The 19,671-nt window shown below is 56.0% G+C and overlaps 1 protein-coding gene across 3 annotated transcripts; it reads right to left on the bottom strand.

Moving 5' to 3' along the window:
• Positions 1-6: 6 nt before the first annotated feature.
• Positions 7-19,402, bottom strand: ENTPD6 (ectonucleoside triphosphate diphosphohydrolase 6). 3 transcript variants are annotated; one of them, XM_024752711.1, is made up of 13 exons: positions 19,343-19,402; positions 17,602-17,688; positions 14,636-14,959; positions 12,950-13,026; positions 10,662-10,805; positions 9,665-9,740; positions 8,460-8,495; positions 7,654-7,742; positions 6,404-6,483; positions 5,682-5,746; positions 3,974-4,075; positions 1,731-1,871; positions 7-854 (listed from the first exon to the last, which is right to left on the bottom strand). In XM_024752711.1, exons 3-13 carry the CDS (start codon positions 14,925-14,927, stop codon positions 760-762), a joined length of 1,197 nt encoding a protein of 398 aa, XP_024608479.1. In that variant the 5' UTR covers positions 14,928-14,959; positions 17,602-17,688; positions 19,343-19,402; the 3' UTR covers positions 7-759. The 3 variants fall into 3 exon arrangements, with proteins under 3 accessions (XP_024608479.1, XP_024608478.1, XP_024608480.1); XM_024752710.1 differs by lacking the exon at positions 19,343-19,402 and adding an exon at positions 18,825-18,921; XM_024752712.1 differs by lacking the exons at positions 12,950-13,026; positions 14,636-14,959; positions 17,602-17,688; positions 19,343-19,402 and adding exons at positions 11,144-11,277; positions 11,426-11,514.
• Positions 19,403-19,671: the final 269 nt, after the last annotated feature.

The following is a 19,671-nucleotide window of genomic DNA, read 5'->3' as shown; positions in this document are numbered from 1 at the left end:
CCTCACTGCTGGTCAGAGCACAGCACAGGCAGGGACTTGAGGCCAACCCAGTGCCCACTGCCTGCCTCCAGGCCCCATCTCTGCACCGTGACCCCCGACACCTCTCCTAGGCGTGGACCTGGGGCTTCTGGGGACTGGAAGCACCCACCAGGCTGGCACAGAACACCCCACCCCTGTTCACGACGGGGACGGACAAACCAACCCACAGCCTCTGCTCGGAACCTTTTCTGGCTGGTGTCTGGGAGACAAACCCAGAGGTGATGAGAACGATTTTTAAAAAGCCTTTTCTGACGGGAGGGAGAGAAGGTCTTTCTATGGAGAAACATACAGCGTTTAACCCCTTTGACCCGCAACTGGGAAAGGCAACCAAAGAGCAGAATCTACAAGCAGCCCGTACACCCGGCCATGGAGGAGTGGGGGGAGTGGCAGCCACCGGGCACACCCCGGGGGACAGCTCTCCGTCCCCCACACTGGACGCTGCAGTGCAGGGGTCCCTGGCAATTGTGAATCTGCTGGGACACTCTGGGGAGTTGAGGTCACCTGAGTCACAGAGAAAGAGTCAGAAAAAGTGAAATCAAGGGAGTCTGTTCCTCACAACACTGGGACTAGAAACGCCTGCCTCCACTGCCCAGGCCACACAGGGCGCGGTGGGCCTGCGGTCTGAGCTAGCTCAGCGGCCCCTACACACTCTCACACCCCCGAAGGCTCGTCCGGTCGACAGTCAGGGGCCGACCAGGAGCTCTGGGGCCAGCGCCTGCCTCATGCCTGGGCCAGCGTCCTGCCTCCAGGCCACTCACCGTACTTGGCCGCAGTCTCAAAGTCTCCGACCACAAGGCTGCCTCCCTTCTCTGCATCTGTGGAGGAAACGGGGCACCCAGTCTGCACCAGCGCCGTGGAGCCTAGACGGCACTGAGGCCCCCGGGTCCGCGCCTGGGGTACCCTGGGGGTGGGGGGTCAGATGCAGGCGGCCGCACGTCTGGGCATCGGCGTGCAGACGAGGGTGCCCTGGCTCCAGCTACAGGGAACCTGCAGACCAGGCGGCCGAGGGGCAGCTGCTGGGGTGCCCCAGAGTGAGGGGCCTGGGCCTAGGTGAGGGGTGAGAGGTCACCTTCCGCCTGGACCGGCTGGCTGCCATCCACACTGGGCCTGAGAGTGTAGCCCAGTGGGGCCCAGCGAGCCGGAACCTGACGGCTTCGGTCTCTCCAGGGCGGCTTTCTGTGGACATTAACGTTCTCACCCTTGCCACGGGCAACACGTTCTAATATCCTCAATCTATTTCATCAAAACACATGTCCGGTCATGACCCACTGAAGTGACCTCACAACCCTCTCGAGGGTTTCCAGTTGGTCTGACCAGCACCGGTCCCAGACTCACGATACCGTCTTCTGTCCTGATGGCACCGCGGGCTGGGGAGGGGTCAGGGTGATACCCCCAGGCTCCTGAGGGCAATCTGAGGGGTGGGCTGAGCCCTCCTGCTGGCCTGGGTGCCAGCGGCTGACGATTTGAGAATCACACAGGTGAAAGGAGAATAAACCAACAGCGAGGAAGCCTTCCTGCACTGAGCGGCTCAGAGAACTGACTTATTTATAAAAAGGGGGCCTATTACTCTCTACTCAGTGACACGTCCCCCGCCCTCCCTCTATTTCTATCACCCTGATGTGACTGACGGGCCCTCCACCCGGGGACCCACACCCAAGTCCCTGCACAGCCCAACCGATCCCCACCCTTACCTATGAGGCCCACATTTGCGGCAAGGTCATAATAGTAGGAAAAGGCATAAAAATCCACGTCCTTCACTTCCTCCGTCCTGTGCACTTTGTTTCGGAGGATCTCGGACACTCGGCGGGCGCACAGCTGGTAGAGGCTCCCCGCTGGAGCGAAGGGAGAGCAGACTCAGCGGTCAGTGGGCTCTGGGCGCCTGACCACATAGCCCAGGGTGACTGTGACCTGGGGGTGCTCACCAGCAACTTTTCAGGGGCCACGTGCTGCGGCCAGCTCAAGGGGAGAAACCGTGAGCACGAAAGGTGGCCCGAGAGTGTGGCCCGACCCTGAAGATCACGCGCCTCCAGCTGCCGTGACGCAGCCCGGTGGGTCCACCCCACGCTCACCCTGCCAGCCCTGTGCCGAGCTCGAGCCTGCACTGTCCCACCCCATCTCACCAGCCGCCTGGGTGGGGCCTGCACCTCCCTCCTGTCACAGATGAGGAAGCTGGGGCCTACATGCAGCGTGCCAAGCTCACAGGGCTGCTCACTGACTCCTTGCTCAGAAGGAGAGCGACAACACAAGACTGAGTCAGTGGACATGGATGCCCACAGCCCACACCTGGACCCAGGTCTGAGCTTGCCCCAGCCCTGCTCCACGTCTGACGGCAGCTCCATTTAGCTCTCCCAGGGCCCTGGGAGCTGCACCCTTGCACTTGGGACCTCATCTCCCTGCACTCTCCCTCCTCTGACCCGTCACACCACCTCTTCCATGTTCCTTAAACATAGCAGCTGCCTCTGGTCCTTTGCATGTGCTGCTCCCTCGGCTTGGCGCTCACTTCCCATTTCTTCATGTCTTGTCTCAGGTATCACCCCATAAGGCCTTCCCTGGTTGTCTTTAGACCGCGATCCCCCCTGGTACCCACAGCCCCCTTCCGTTTATCACTGGATAGTAAGGAACATGCATTTGTTCTCCACCCTGGGTTCCTGGCACAGAGATTGTAAAGCCTTGTAAGACCCTGAGTGGTGAGAGTGAGAGAGGCGTTCTGTGATTCATAATAAGAAGCCCCTTTCAATCCACCTGGGTTGTGCTAATGAGGTGACTCGGGGTGGGTCCTGATGGCTTCAGGATCGGAGCTGGTGATTAGAGGGCTGAAACTTTCAGCCCCACCCCTAAGGGAGTGGGCAGGGGGCTGGGGATTAAGTCAGTCACCAGCAGCCACTGAGTTAATCAGTCCCTCTGCCATGAGCCTTGTATAAACCCTACACAATGGGGCTCAGAGAGCTTCCGGGTTGGAGACACATGGAGGTGCTGCTCCCAGGGAGAAGATGCTCCCGGGGGTAGGGTGCTCCCAGGGAGAGGGGGTTGCTCCCAGGAAGGGGGGCTCCCAGGAAGAGGGGGGCTCCCGGGGAGAGGGGGGCTCCGGGCGCCCTCCTGACACGCCTGCCCTGTGCCTCTCTCCCGTTTCACTGTTGTTCAGCTGTGTCCTTGATAAGAAACCAGTGACAGGAACATGTTCCCTGAGCTCTGTGAGTGCTTCCAGCAAATTATCAAATTTGAGGAGGAGGCCGTGGGAACCCCTGATTTGTCGCCGGTCGGTCAGAAGAATGGGAGGCCCAGCACTTGCAAAGGTCGGGGAGGGCCTCATCTGATGGGGGCTGCACTGACTCTGGAAGTCAGAGTCGGAATGAAGTGAATCGCAGGACACCCTGCTGCTGCCAGAGAACTGGCCGCTGTGGGAAAACCCCCACACGTTTGGCGTCAGAAGTGCTGTGAGTAGCAACAGCCCTGTCACCAGAGGCAAACCTCACGCCCACGTGCCCAGCTTGGACACAACGTTTCAGCATTTCTTTTAGAAGAAACTCAGAGCACAAAGCCACGGGACCCTGTGGGTGAGACAGGCCTGGGGCTCTGCGGCCTCTCCCGCCCTCGCCGGAGCACAGGCGGCGGGTGTGGGAGGAGAAGCCATTTCCCACAGAGCTGCCAGGCCCACAGCCACGCCTGGCTGTCTGCTCGAAGCCGAGGGACGTCCAGATCCTCCCTCACCGGAGGCTTGCTGGGAAATCGGGTCCCTGGAAGAGCGGCAGACAAGGGAGCCCTGTGCAGGGACCCCGCAGGAGCCGGGGGTTCCAGAACCATATCCGGCTTATGGGCAAGTACACACTTGTCTGAGACGGAGGCTGGATGGTCCCCCTGCTTCTCTGAGGTGTCCGGAGGGAAGGGGCTGCCGTCGACCCTCACGAGCCACCCACGGAGGAGAAACGTGCCGTACCTGCCTCCTGTCCTGACACCCTGTACGTTACTTCAGCGTGCTCCCACTCTCCTCTGAAACCGGGAGACAAACAAGGGCTGACCAACTCTGCTCCATCCTCAGCTGAAACGGAAAGAGACAGAGGCGGATAAAGAGCACTCACTGACCGTGGTGGGGTGAGGGCAGGCCTGGAGCTGAGACGGGGCCCGCTGAGGGGAGGCCGACAGCACTGAGTGTCTCAGGTCAGCACCGAGGGCCTCGGAGGGTCAAGGGAACATGCTTCCTTTTTGCCGCGGGATGGACTTGCGGAAGCGTCCCGAGTCAGCTTCGGGAGGCGGAAGCCCCAGCAGAGCCACTCCCAGCTCACGGCCACAGAGGGGCTCCGGGGTTCCAGGCAAAGCTCATGACAACCCCAGTGGCTCCCCGTGGGGCAGCCTCCAGGGCCCCAGGACGCCAGCCCTCGGGGACACGCCTCCTGGCGTCCTGCAGAGTGGGTCCCTGTGCCCGCCTGATTCTGGCCTGGGCCCACCTGCACCAGCGGAACGTGCAGGACACAAGGCCGTGGGACTTCAGGAGGCTTTCCTTCCTCTGGGCAGCCAGGGAGAACTGCAGGCTGCTCTTCGGGGTAGAGGCCAGACACACGCCCAAAATGCCACCTCACAGGACCCCGGGGACCCCGGCAAAGGGACCGCCGAGTGGATGCCTGTGCAATCCTGAGATAAGACGACTGCTGTTTGCAACTACTCAGGGCAGTGGGTGGTCTGCTGAGTGACAACGGCTCACACGGTGGGAGACGCCTCCCTGGGGCAGCAAGGGGTCTGCACCCCTTCTGGCGGCTGTCACAGCCCCACATGAAGACACACAGCTCCCCGCCGCTCTGCCGGGTCGGGGTGCAGGAGGGACAGGACCCTGAGGCCGGCACAGACGGGCAGGTAGGTGCCTGCCATCCTCCACTGGCTAGCAAGTGTTTTCTGGCCCAGAGTGTGGTCGTGGGTGTTTCTGAGACGTGGACGCGTTTCTGGTTTGCAAAAAAGGGGCCACTGTTATGAGGTTAAACAGCAGGATGTGTGTGGAAAACAATTCCAGTGGAACAGTCCCGCTCTGTCAGAACAGCCAGGCCCTGGAAGAGGCAGCGGAAGTGCTGGGCCGGGGGTGTGCGTGGCCGAGAACATGCTTGGGCTTGCGCACGTCTGACCGAGGCCTTCAAGGGGACAGGCCGAGGCGGCCTCAGAGCAGGGCCCCCACTCGCCTCGGGCATGTGGTCCCCTGAACGTCCCAGGGGCTCGAGCGCCCGCCAGCAACACCTGCCTTGTCCCAAGCCAAGCACGTCAGGGCAGGATGGTGCAGAGGGCCTGGGAACAGACACAGGCTTCGTCCCCAAATGCCACGTCTGGAGGAAGGCAGAGCCCGTTCCAAGTCCCCTCGAGAGCAGAAGAACACAGGGGACATTCTCAGGAGCCAGAACCTCCCCTGAAGCCCCCCTCGGAGCCCCCCCACTGTGCGCCCAGTGATAAATCCTCACAAACAAGCCAACTCCGATCACACCCAGTTCCTTGGGTTCCTAAGAACCCCCTGCAACTCGGTGATTCAGAAACCGCTTCACTAGCATCTTTCTTTAAAAGTAACTGAGAAGGTCTTCAGGGGCCCACCAACAAGGTCTGGGGGGGTGCCCTCTGGGGCTCCTGAGTCCTGCTGGCCGGGAGGGCTCTGAACACTGCACCCCACTCACCAGGCTTTCCCTCCTCGCCGCCTAGAACCGCCAGCCGCGCCGACATCAAGCCGAGCCCCAGGTAGCTGCGGAGAGAGAACCCAGGTGAGCGGAGGCCTCCCTCAACTCCGCCTGCAGCACGTTCACCAGCCTGGATCCAAAATGTGGGGGGAAGGAGGAAACCAGGGGCAAGGCAGCAGCTTCCTGCTTCTTCCAGGAGCTCCCTCAGTGGGGTTCAGGGCATCCAGCTCCTCAGCTCGACAGGGAAGGCTCTTACTTGGTGGGAGCTCGTCCAGGAGCTGTGGACACCGGCAAGGGCGACACACAGGTCCCCAGCTTTATGGTGTGGACGGGCCTCACGGAAAGAACCTATTAAAGGCGCCACGTGGCAAAAAAGACGGCCCAGAAACTTCCTGCACCATCTGTGGACCCTTCCCCACTTTCCCAAAAACCTCTTCCAAGGCAGAAGAGAATAAGTACAAAAGAAGAAATGTAATCTTACTACAGGTGAATTAAAAAAGGAAGAGGAGGAGGAAGAAGAGGAAGAAAGGAGGAGGGAGGGAGGGAGCGAGGGAGGGAGAGGCTGCAGGGGGGTCCACAGCAGGGATTTTGGGACCAAGTCTATGGCCCAGCACCCTGGTCGCTCCCCAGGCAGGAGGCGGAGGCTGGGGGAGGCCTGCAGTGCTAATCTGAGCCACATGCCTGGACAGTGGACCTCTCCACGCTCAGTCCTGAAAACAAACCTGTAGGAGTAGAGCCTGTAGGTCCTATTAAACATCTGGAGGGACGTGAGGAAGCCGGGTGGGGAGGTCTGAAGGGTGTCCTGGGGAAGAACACAAGGGTTAAAGCACCCTTCCTGCTGGCCTTTATAAAAAATTGTCCCCCACTCCCTCAATTCATTTGAAAGAACAGGGATATTCACAGATGTATTCAATTAAATTAGCCTTTCATCAAATCACATGCTGTGAAACAGCTTGGAGCAAGCAGTGAAACACTTTGTCTTTTCTCTTTTTTTTTTTGGCTGCACCAAGAGGCCTGTGGGATCCTAGTTCCCCAACCAGGGACTGAATCCACACCCCTTCCAGTAGAAGCGTGGGGTCTTAACCACTGGACTGCCAGGGAAGTCCCGTGTCTTTCCTCCCTGTGAGTAAAATTTACCCATTCTGGGAAATACGGCCCAACCAGAAGAGTTATGCGTAAATTTAAGGCTATTCCATTAATGCTAAGTTTTATATTTATATATTTATTTTTTGACCATGCCACGCGGCATGCGGGATCTTAGTTCCCCAACCAGGCATCGAATCCATGCCCCTTGCACTGGAAGTGCAGAGTTTTAACCACTGGACCGCCAGGGAAGTCCCAAGGCTCTTCCATTAAAACTAAAAATAATAGTTAATAATTTAAAAAGTGGCAGATGAGGAAAGTACTTTTTAAAAACAGCACGCAGTCTCAACTGGAAACGTTTTCGTGTCGCTTGGAACAGCGGTCCCCAGCCTTGTTGGCACCAGGGACTGGTTTCGTGGAAGACAAGTTTCCCACGGACAGGGAGATGGTTCAGGCAGTAATGTGAGCGATGGGGGGCGGCAGATGAAGCTTCGCTTGCTGCCCGCCGCTCACCTCCTGCTGTGAAGCCCGGTCCTACCACTCCGCAGCCTGGGGGTTGGGGACCCCTGCCTTAGAACATCCGTCCTGAAAAGGCCTGAGGCTCTGTCCCATGAGTCAGACTCCGGCCCCTCCCTGGAAGCCCTTGCGGGGGGGTGGGGAAGAACCCACCCCACACCCTCTGCCCCAAGGTCTCCAGGTAGTATCTAGTTTATCACCCCGCTGAAGACCAGATTCCTATTTTCTTTTTTCCAGGCAGAGTTAAAATCAAACTAAGAAGCATTTACCGCGGGTGATCTGACCCTCAGGAGAGAAGCTGAGTGCACAGACCTCCCCCGGGGCTGAGGCTCCCCCCACGGTGCAGGTGGCCTTTGGGGCGGTGGCAGGTTACCTCGAATCTCGGGAGGAAGGTGATCTGGGTGGATCCTCCGCCCAGGTCCAGCATGCCCACGTTGCTCCTCCCGGGGGTCTTCAGACTGCCTGCAGCACCGAGAGTAAAATCCACACAGCAATGCCCGTTAGTAAACAGAACAGCAGAAAAGGGGAGGTTACAAGCCAGGCCCTTCCGTGGAAAGAGAACAAGACAGAGAGAAGCTGTGGCCACTTGAAAATGTCCATGAGCATTTGGGGGGCATGAAGGACAGCTGCCCCGGTGGTGGCTTTCATCCGAACGAAGGACAACCTGTGCTCCTGGGGCCTGGGCTCCTGATCTGTCATCTGACATGGCTCCCCATCCCCGGGGCGGCAACTCCTACAGGAAACTTCCTTCTTTCTCATCCATCTGTCAGACACACTGGTCTTGTCCATAATTACAACAAAGGGACAAAAATCCACACCCTGAGAGTAATCTAAGAAAAATGACTCCTTGCCACCTGTTCCCTGTTCTACCTACAGCAGGACTTCAATTATAAGGTGATCAGCATTCGCGTCATATCCAATATTGACTAATGTGACTCAGGGCTTCTCTCAGGAATGAGGACGGTGGCCAGGGGACGCCGCCGTGGGAGCAGAGGCAGAGCTGAGCTTTTGGAGAAGGACCCCCTGCATCTCCAGCATCAAGCTCAGTGCCCGCCCCACCCATCCCGACACCCTGCTTCGGGTCAGCAACCCGAAGGGGTTATTTTAGAGTGGAAATGAGGCCCCTGCTCTAAAGACCTGTGTCTGTGAACTGCTGGCTTTATGATGAAGGGAACCCACCTGTTAGGAAGTTCACGGTGATCCACGCGGAAACACCTGCAAGAGAGGGTGACAAACAGCATCTGAATCACCTGAGATGCTGTAAACAGCAATGGGGACTCACGACAGCTTTCCGATTTCAGGAGCACAGGGAGGCCACTTCCTCACTACTCTCATCCTCCAGATCAGCTACAGAAATGGGCATCACTCATAGAACCATCCAGCTGCTTCTGGCAGACGGCACTAGAAGACACCACACTAAAAATCAGCGTGCTCAGCCAAACTGTCACATCTCTTGGTCACACTCTTTATCAACTGCCTCTTTCTGGAAGAGGTGGGATGAGAAACAAACGTTCCCTTTCCCTCCGCCCAAACAAGCTCTTAAGGTCATGTTTAAAGTCAGGAGCTGGTAAGGAACCTTATGAAGTGACTCTCCCTTAGAATTAATGCAACAGCAACGTTCTAACGCATCAGCAACTGGGGATTCTCTCTAAATGCTCTTAAAACAGAAAAGATGGGATTTCCCTGGTGGCGCAGTGGTTGAGAATCCACCTGCCAATGCAGGGGACACAGGTTCGAGCCCTGGTCCGGGAAGATCCCACATGCCATGGAGTAACTAAGCCCGTGCGCCACAACTACTGAGCCTGCCCTATAGAGCCCGTGAGCCGCAACTACTGAGCCTGCCCTATAGAGCCCGTGCGCCACAACTACTGAGCCTGCACTACAGAGCCCGTGTGCCAAAACTATTAAGCCTGCGCTCTAGAGCCTGTGAGCCACTACTACTGAGCCTGCACACCACAACTACTGAAGCCTGTGCGCCTAGAGCCCATGCTCCACAAGAGAAGCCACTGCAGTGGGAAGCCCGCGCACTGCAACGAAGAGTAGCCCCCACTCACTGCAACGAGAGAAAGCCCACGCGCAGCAAAGGAGACCCAACACAGCCAAATTAATTAATTAATTAAGTTAAAAATAAATCAGAAAAGATGACTTGTTTTCAGAAACGCGATATATGCCAGGCTTGGAGTCAGTCGCGAGGAGAATGTCTCTATCACTGGCCCCAAGAATACAGTGCTCTGAGACGGTCAGACTGAGGACTGGGGTGGGACCGGCACTTTGGTGTCTGTGCCTCCAAGCAGGGAAGGCTCCTAGCGCACTGCTGACAGCAGCCCCACACGCAGCCCGCCTCGAGGGGCAGCCTCATGGCACATGGCGCTTCCGGCAACTACCTTCGTCCGTCCCGTTCATGATGGAGACACAGTCGTCCCCTACGAGGAACGGCGACGCCTCAAACACTTCTTTCACCTAAATGTAAAGAGAGACAAGCCTTTATCGTTTAGAATCTAAACTCACAGTCCCAATCACTGCCCTGCTTTAGGACAGGACACGAGGGGTGGGAAGCCCCACAAGGCGGATCCCAGCCCTGGGCTGCCACGTGGCCTGGTGGGCACGTTACTGGGAGAGGACCTGGCACAGGGGAAGCGAAAGCGGTGAGCAACTGTGTTTGGCTTTATTTCCTTCTCCATTTTTTTTATAGCAATTATTGATACATAGAAACTTCAGTACGTCTGCACTTGTGTCCCACAATCCAACTTGAGCATGTGAAGGTATTCAGTAGTTTTTATAAGGGACCTTGACAAACCTGCAACAGTCTGTCATTTAGCAGCTAACAGGTTCAGAAACAGTGCGGAGGAGGACTACTTTGCTGAGAACACTTTCCCTGATTCCTGATGGTAAGAACCCTGCAAGCACATGTCAAAGACAGGCTCCAGAGCCGCCTGCAGGGAGGTGCAGGGCTTGCGCAGACACAAAGGGGCCTCCTCAGCAGTCACATCTGAACATCAGACCAAGAGCGGAGCCTGCACTTCCCACGGGGACGGCTGGCTTGAGCCGAAATGTCAAGAATTCAGGTCCCACGGCCTTAGACACTCAGCAAGTTCTTGGATGGAAGGAAGCCCTTCAAAAACACAATATATTTTTAACACCAACTTGTTCTTTTTATAAAACAGATTCATTCTAGAAAACATGAATAGCTTTAAACATCCTGAGAAAGAAAGCATCATTCATCCACAACCCCTCCACCGAAGGCGACACTGCTAACATTTCGACATGCTTCCCTCCTTGGGGAGCTTCTCCGTGGCCTGTCTGCCTGCTTGGACGCGGGCTGATGTTCCATGTTTTCAGTTATCTCAAGTCACCCGCCCCGGGGTAACTGGATAAGCTCACCTTTCGCAGTAACTTCTGAGCCTTTTCTCCTGGTAACAGACGTAAACCAGCTGTGGCCTTGAGGACCAAGGGGGTGGCCTTCCAGAATTCAAAGGGTATGTCCTGTTTAGCAATGTCCAGTAACTCCTGAATTCCCGGGGTGCTCTGTGAACATGGTGGGTAGAGCAGGGTTTGCACTCAGCGTGCAGGGGTCACAGGTGCTCCCCACCCTTTCAGTTTTATTAATTTATAAATGTATTTTTTCTAATTTTCCAAATCAGCAGAAACAGCGACTCAAGTGGTGCAGGCAGGAGCGTGGGGCGGACCCTCGGCAGCGGAGCGGGCCAGGGTTCTACGCGCCTGGCAGCCGGAACCCCGCCAGCCCTGCCACCAGCCCCGAGCAGCCTCAGACGAGCTGCGACGCCCCTGGATACCATGAGTGAATTCTGGGGTCCCTCACGGCACTAAAACCCATGAAGAGCTACACCGAGGAATCACTTCACCTGCCGGAATGCTGAGCTCTCCATGCTGGACCAGGGCCCGTTGGGGGGCGGGCTGGGCAGGGCGGGGGACGACTGCCGTGAAGCCTCGCCAGGCCTGTGGAGGGTACGATGCTGGGGGGGGCGTTTAGCAATGCCTGTGGGGGACACGTGTGCCTCTCACTCAGAAACCCCCCAAGAGTTCACCCAGGCGACGCCCTGGCATGTGAGGGGAACGAAGTGCACATGAGATGACACAGAGCAGCCTTTCCCAAACCGTGAGGAGCGAAGGGTGGCGGGGGTCACCTGCAGGCCCTCCGGAGGGGCTGGCTCTCCAAGTGCAACGTGCACACGCACGGCAGGACAGAGCACTCTACTTCCTGACGGGGCACCGTCTCCAAGGCACGCTGCTCAGCCCCGGGAGCAAAGCGCATACAGCGTGAACGTGCTCCACTGTGTGTGTAAATAGAGGGGACGAGAACACAGAAGGACAGTGAGAAACCAGGGACACTGTCCTCCTGGAGGAAGTGGGAGGGGTTCGCTGTCCGCTGGGAAGCTGTACCAGTCACCCCACCTGAATGTGTGCTGCCTGCCTGAACGAGTAAGACTTAAAAAGCCCCATGAGGGGCTTCCCTGGGGGCGCAGGGGTTGGGAATCCGCCTGCCAAGGCAGGGGCCACGGGTTCAAGCCCTGATCCGGGAGGATCCCACATGCCGCGGAGCCACAACTACTGAGCCTGTGTTCTACAGCCCGCGCGCCACAACTACTGAGCCCACGCGTCACAACTACTGAAGCCCGTGTGCCTAGAGCCTGTGCTCTGCAACGAGAAGTCACCACAACGAGAAGGCCACACACCGCAACGAAGAGTAGCCCCCTCTCTCTGCAACTAGAGAAAGCGTACGTGCATCAATGAATACCCAATGCAGCCAAAAATAAAGATAGATAAATAAATTTATAAAAATAAATAAAAAGCCCCATGAGTTTATTCCAAGACATATCATTTAATCAGGTTTAACCTCTAGAGTCACTCATTTCGATTTGTTTTCAATTTGTTTCTTAACCAAGTTACAGGAAAGCAAGGCCATGACCTCACCGTCTGGGATCAGGATGCATCTGTGGCAAGAATGCTGCGTCAGCTTCTGATTTAAGACGTGCCGGGGCCAAAGGAACCGACAGCTGCATGAGGGGCTGCTCTCGGGAGCCCCCTGGAACACAGGTGCCCTGTGTTCGTGCAGCTCAGAAGCGTAAACGCCACCAACTTACCAACGTCACCATTTGACGGTTCCGCTAAATTTCTTTTACACTTATTTGGTTCTGTGGATTTTGCATAATACATTTTTTTTGACTTTAATTTTTTTAGTAAACATTTGTCATCTTCAGAGAAACCGAAACAAAAAAAAGTTAAACTTTCAAATAATGCTTTTTCTAAGTTTGTAGCGTTTGTGCTTTTAAATCACACCGTAACTTCTGGGCGGCATGCGGGCCAGCTGGGGGATATATGTGGTGTGTGTGTGTGGTGTATATGCATGTGTGTGCTGTGCATGTGTGGTGTGGTGTGTATGTGGCGTGGCTGTGTATACACGTGTGGTGTGTATGTGTATACATGTGCAGTGTGTGTGGTGTGGCGTGTAGTATGTGGGGTGGTGGTGGGACCTCCCACGGGTGCCAGTGTCCTCCATAGACTGTCCTATGCAGTGAAATGTCCCAGGTCGGCACAGCAGAGACGCTGCTCTGGGAGGACAGCTCTGCATCTGAGAGAAAGAGAGTCACTTTAACAAATCGACAGAAGGCAAATTTGATGAGCAAAGAGAGACGAGAGAGCACTGTTACCTTATCAACGTCATCAGCATAAGCAGAAAGGCCTGGCTTCAGTGCTTTGAAGGTTTCATGGGTCAAGGTGGGAGTTTCTAAAAGAAAATCATGTTTTAGAACAGGTACAAGTGTGAATACAAACACAAATACATGAATCTATACAACTATGAGGAACCACACTTTCCAGGCAGACTTCTGAAAACAGACCTTCATTGTTTCTCATCTAAACTCTGCCTCTTTAGTTTGGCTACACAATGAATATTCTACTTAATATTTTGGCCAGAACTTTTCCTATTTAAAAAAAAAAATCAACTTTATTGAGGTATAATTTAAATACCAAAAACTACCCATTTAAAATGTTAAATTTTAACATAGTTAATTCTTGCTGATTCAACAGATAGAGAAGCAGGGAATTCCCTGGTGGTCCCACGGTTAGGACTCTGTTCTTCCACTGAAGCGGGCATGATTTGATTCCTGGTTGGGAATTAAGATCCTGCACGCAGCAGCGTGGCCAAAGAAACAAACAAACAAAAAAACAAACAGAAAAAAACCCAACAGAGGAGCGGGGCAAATGATTCCAAACTGCAAATGTGAAAATCATTTTCTTAATTCTAGATAGGACACGTTATACATTCTAATACATTCTATTCTATACATTCTATTCTTTTTTTAAAAAAGAATATTTCAGCCTTCTTTTTAAAAATTGAGTGTTTTAGATTATTAGGGGTCTGGACTCATGTGCTTACAGCAAGGGAGAGTATTCCCAGGCACACCGAGGCCAAGGGGTACTGTCCGAATGCAGACACATAGACCAAGGAGGAAAAATCAGCAACAAACTTGCTGTAAGGAGGTCTCTCCAAAGAAAACACGCCGGTTCATGGCTACTGAAGGATTACATGCCAACACGTTGCCTTAAACTTAGCTTCAAAACCAATTTTGGAGGTAGGTTAAGTCCAGCATATAAATATTTAACTATTATAACAAGTTTAAAAATAAAGCAGATGAAAAGTAGATAAACGTGCCATGAGAGGTTTGAAGAGACCTACTAAAGGCATCCGGAACACCAGCTCAGTTAAACGCCCAGAAGGGTCAGCGCCGAAGCAGAGGGGAGGGACCCCAGCTGTGAACACCGACCCACAAGGGGTGGAGGGGGGACTGGGCGGCGCTGGGGGTCTCCCCAGGGGAGAAGCCCGCTGGTGAAGATGCCCAAACTCCACCCTCACTCCTCCTCAGCACCCCCCGGGAAGCCAGGCCCACAGGCTCTGGTCCCAGCTTTACTCTCACTGAGGCCACTGCCATCTGTCACCCTTGTTGCCTGGCCCCACTGGGCAGTTCCGTGTTGGCCTGGACTCCGGGTCTCTGATCATGTACCTGACTTTCCTGGACTCCCCGCTCCCAGTGGTCTGAACCTGGGGCTACTTCCTTCCTTAAACTCACCCCTGGCCTAAGTCATGGTCCTAGCCACCCAACCGGCCTGGGACGCTGGGAGGGGACAGGCCACCCCAATGCCTTCTGGGATCTCAGCTGCCCTTAGGTGGTCACCAGATGCCAGTGCGAATGAGGACATCTGGGACTCCTGGGCAATGGCACTGGCGACAGGCTCCCCGGGGAGTCCCAGGCCGGGGATCCAGCCCACCCTGGGGGCCCATGCTTTGCTGTGTGACGGAGGACAGGGGAGCGCGGCCAGGGCTTCCTAGCCGGTACCTCCGGGCTGCTGGCTGAACTGGAAGACGTGCACTCGGGTGCCAGTGCTCCCCGCGTCGAACATGATGCCGTAGAAGACCTCAGGCCCGCGGGCAGCTGTCCCCGGGCGACTGCGGGACTGCTGGCCCCTCCGGGCCCCCGTGGCCACCTCGGGGATGCCGAGGAAGGCCTGGGGGGCGGAGGCCCAGTGCCACTTGATGTAGGCGACGCAGATGAACAGGCACACGAAAAGCCCCAGCGGGTACGCCACCTTCGTCACCCTCAGGTTCCCACTGTTTGGTACTTTTCTCATTTCCTTGTCTGCTGAGGACCGTGCCACAGAGGCTGGTGGAATGGGAGGAGAGGCAGGAAAAACCCGTTAGGCTGCGAGGTTCTAGGGCAAGTCAGACATCCCTGCGCCCAGGGACGAAAAGTTCCTTCAACCAGAACTTTGTCCACAGGTCTGCATTTTTCCTGTGGAGTCAGATGTTTCATTTGATCCTCAGAATGCTTCTGGAAGGTGGAATCCCCATTTTGCAGAAGAGGAACTGAGGTTCGTAGAGACTAGACAACCCATCCAAGGCTGTCGGTCCTGCAGGTGCTGACCTGGGCCACAGCCCCACAGCCCGAGCATCCCCTCTAGGTGCTGGTCCAGGCAAACGGCTCTAAACTCGCTGCTATTTTAAAAGCCACGTGGGCATGGTGTCCCCAGACCTTTCAAGGTAACCGAGACGTATATGCAGTCCATTCTCTCCACTCTCCCTTTTTCTCCCATGTTGGTAACTTATATTTAAAGGTTTAAGATCCTGTCCCTTGGGGACTGCAGAGCCACAGACAGATCAGAGAAACGGCTCATTCTCCTGGGAGTTTCACAACAGATACCTCTTGTCATTCATATACATGTTCCTGCTGAGAAGGAAACAATGCCCGTGTGCTTTCAAAGCCCAGAGCAAAATAAATCAATTCAGCACCCTTATTTTTGGTTCAATGCACCCCAAAATGGAGGCACTTGCTCAGCAGAGGCACTGGACGGGAACCCAAGACTTCAGAGGACGAGAAGCGAGGCGCCTGGTTCTCGGGGCTCCCCCTACCCTTGGGGACGTCCACCATCTGTCCACAGTGTGGGAGGTGGAGTGGACCGTCCCAGGGGGAGGGAGACAGGCACGTGCCGGGTGGGAAGCAGGGCGAGTGTCTATGGACCAGAGCCCTGGGGGTGTGTGGGCCTTGCTCAGGACACAGGGATGGTGGCGGGGAAGGAGGGCTGGAGGACAGCGAAAAGGCCCTCACAGGGGAGGGGGAGCGGGAGCCGGGCCTAGAAGCGTAGGGGCAGCCTGTGGTGGCCTCACGCCAACCCCAGGCTGTCTGGGGGTAGGAGAGACGGAACAGTGGCCCTTGGGGGGAATCCAGCCCTACAGCCACACCTGGATGCCTGCAGCCCCCTGGAGCACTGTCCAAACCTTGGGCCAGCCCTGTGCCCCTGCCAGGGGAGAGGCCCTCCCAGAGGCTCACCATCCAAGCTCGGACGGGGTGGGGGGACAAGACAATGCACCCCTCCCTGAGCACAAGGGGCCTCAGGGAAGGCTCTCTCAGCAGCTCCCTCCTCAAGACTCGTCCTCCCCAGCCCCAGCTCAGCCTCACTTCACTCTCAGAATAGCATCATACCCCTGCCCAGGCCTGGCCCCCATCGGCCTCTGTGCTTAGTCTCTACCTCCCTTGGCTCTGCTCAGGTGGGCCGACCTGGTCCTCATCCCTAAGCCTCAGCTGACAAGCTGTCATCCCCACCTTCCCTGACCACCTCCACCCACTATGTGCTCCACGACTCCCCGCCCCCTCCTGACCAAGCACCACCATTATCTGTGATGATGATGAGTCTGTGGGATTTGTTCCTGAAGGTCTGTGTCCCCTCAAGGCCATCAGCCCCCGAGCGCAGGGACTTAGCCTGTCTTGCGCTGCTACAGCAGTCTGGAACACAGGCCTTTATCTAGGACAGCCTTAAATATTCTGGTTTTTTTTTTTAAGCATCCTATTTCTTTGGTCCTTTATCCACACCCCTGCAAAACCTACCCAAAATGCTATGCTCACTGCCGCTCTGAAACCTGCAGCCGGAGGCTCCTCCTTTGTGTTCCTTGGTGCTCTCCACTCTCATTCCCTGAGTAAGCTGCATGTGGAGTTGTTCATTTGTGTCTCCCTTCCCTCTGGTGAGATGGTGCCTCTCTGGAAGCAGGGACCAGCCCAGTCATTCTGGTCTCCCACCCATGACACAAGGCCAGAGCCCAGCAGCTGCTCAGCCATCGCTTGCTGGTGAAGAAAGCGAGCTGATGACATAGCAGTTCACCAAGAGGCATGGATGATGCTTCAGGACCCATGTGATGGCCATGTGGGATGGGGCAGGAGACAGCAGTGACCAGGTTTTCTACACGTCGAGTTTGAAATGACAGCGGGACATCAGTCAGAAACAGAACTGAGCCTTGTGAAAGATGACAGGTTTGGGGCTGGTGCTTGAGGAATCCATCCCCAGGCAGTCAGCTCTCACCCGGCAACAGGCCCTGTCAGAGGTCCCCTTTGGTTAGGTTATAGTAACCCAAAGTTTCCCACTGCTAAATGATCATTTAACAAAAACGTATTTCTAGGGGAAGTTCTAAAGCTACTATTTCCAAGGATGATTAGTGAGGACACAAAAACAATACTAACATCTTACAACTCTGAAAGCGTTTTATAAAACTCTTTTACGTAGTCAAATTTTATCACGTCCTATGTTAGTCTAAGAAGCATAACATACATGATCAGACTAACAGGTAGTATATTAAATTTCGAGGCAAAGGTTGCTCTTCATTAAATTTGTCTACCTATTTAAAAAATACCCCTTTAAATATGCTAGTTCCTGTTACCAGAGGCCCACAGGCTGGCACTTATATACCACACGACATATGATGACTTACGTCCATACAACAGGACCAAGGCCCGGGAATGTCTGTAAACGGACTTGCCTGGGATCACAGAGCTGGCACGCGGCAAGGCAGAGGAGTTTCTGGCTTCTGTCTCCAAATCACATGTGCTTCATCACTTCACTTTCCCTATTCATACAAGACTACTTCAGACGACCGAAAAACACTCATGTGAAATTACATACACATAATCATTCAGGTTACACACCAAGTTCAGGGTGACATAAACAGAGGCCAAACTGAACACAACCCTGAGGGGGCACAGAGCCAGGAAAAGCCTGGCCCACAATCACCTCCATGGCCCTGAGGCCCGAGCCTAAAAGCCAGTTTCATTCCATGGGGTAAGGTGCTTGTCCAGAGCTAAGGAGGGGCAGATCACATTTCTGTGACACCACTAACACCACAGTGGCCCTCCCCAGAGGATCACCAAGGAAAACATTTTAGATGAGTTTTGTTCTTTAAAGGAGAGTCTAGAACAAAGCTGTAAGGAAAGGTAAGCCTGGAGGGAATGAGGAGTAGGCTGGGGGGTGGGGCAGGATGTAGGTGCACAAAGGCAAACAAAGGTTTGGCTGAGCTAACCTTGCTCTCAGCGGGCTCCTGGGGCCGGGGTGCCTCCCTCTGTCAGGGGGAGACGGGGTCAGAGAGGAGAATCTCGGTGTGAGGCTGTGGCAGTGATGTCCGGACGGGCCCCGCCCCATCCCCCTCCCCCGACTAGCTTTCTAGGAGCTGGGGATGGCAGCTCGGCTCTCGAAATACAAGTTCTATCCCAAGGTTAAAATACCCAAAAACGGCCGTGCGTGCAAATGACTGCCGCACATGCTTAAAACCTATACAAAATTAAAGCACATGAACAAATACTAAGTCTCCTGGTAGGTTTAAACGGGCTTTTCTCCCCTGCCTGTCCTGCCCCTATTGGATCTCCTGAGCCCAGCACAGAGCTGGGAGCGGGTCAGCAGACCCTGGATGAATGAATGAAGACAGCAGTGCTACAGGCTCCCTGTGGGTGGAGACTCCGACTGTCTTGCCCACCCGGTGCCAAAACACCGACCACGCCCCTCACTGGTCAGCTGAGTCCTGGCTGCCAGTGACCCTGAGGCCGCCTCCAGGCGCTACCGCTGAAGACCGGGTAGTTGCCAGGCGCTGGGTCTGAGCCCCGGAGGCCCCCGGCCCTGCTCCGCCCCGGCCCTTCTCCAGGGCGCAGCGCACAGTGCCCGAGGGGGCCCACGTGCATAGATATCCCGGGCCCGGCGGAACCCGCCGCTTACCCTGCAGGGCCCTGTGCCCCACCCACGGAGCGAGGTGCCAGTCCCGGGGGAGTGCGCGGGCCCCACCGGCTTCAGCGTGGCCTCCACCCGCGGGTTGCGGGAGGAGGATCTGGAGGCGGGGCCCCGCCCACGTGCACCGCGCGTCAGCCCAGTGCGCAGGCGCGGTGGTGCGGCCCACTGCACAGGCGCCGTGACTCTTCCCGCCCCGGTCCGGTGGCGGTTCCCTCTATCCTGGAGCCTGGCCGGTGTTGTGGGGGAAGCGGGGTCTCGGCCTTGTGGCCCCCGCTCCTGGCCCCGCTTATAGGGTCCCCCGCGGCACGGCGGAGAGGGCCATCGTCGTCCCTGGCCGAGGAGTCAGTCCTGCAGCCTCACAACCTTGACCAGCTGAGGAAATTTTGGTTTTCCTTGGGCTCTCCCCCCGCCCCGCCCACCTAAAGGCTTTCTTTTCCCTTAAGGTAACGCACGATAGAAAATGCCACCACAACAGGACAGGCAGTGCCACCAAGCCCCTCCTGTACCTGACCCCCATTTTCTCGTCTCTTCCCAGAGGCCGCCAAGGTTGCCGGCTCCTGCCTGGGTCGGTCGTCCATGCAGACCCGTTTACTCGGTCCTGCTGGCAGGACGGCCCACATGTCCCCTCGGTCAATCTCCTCTCCTCACCAGAAGGCAGCCCGGCTTCCAGCTTCCCTTGCTGTGGGTGTGTGCACGTGATGGCGTCTGGCCAATGGGGTGTGGGTGTGCCCCTTCGAGGCCTGGCCCTCGGACCCTCGGAGAACCTTGGTGGTTCTTGAACCCCTCCCCACCCCTCCCCGTGGCCCGAGTTTATTGTTGAGACAGGGACACCTGA

Source organism: Neophocaena asiaeorientalis, unplaced genomic scaffold, assembly GCF_003031525.2.
Source record: "Neophocaena asiaeorientalis asiaeorientalis breed wild unplaced genomic scaffold, Neophocaena_asiaeorientalis_V1.1 scaffold528, whole genome shotgun sequence".
NCBI lineage: Eukaryota > Metazoa > Chordata > Mammalia > Artiodactyla > Phocoenidae > Neophocaena > Neophocaena asiaeorientalis.
This window is presented reverse-complemented; position numbering and strand designations above follow the sequence as displayed.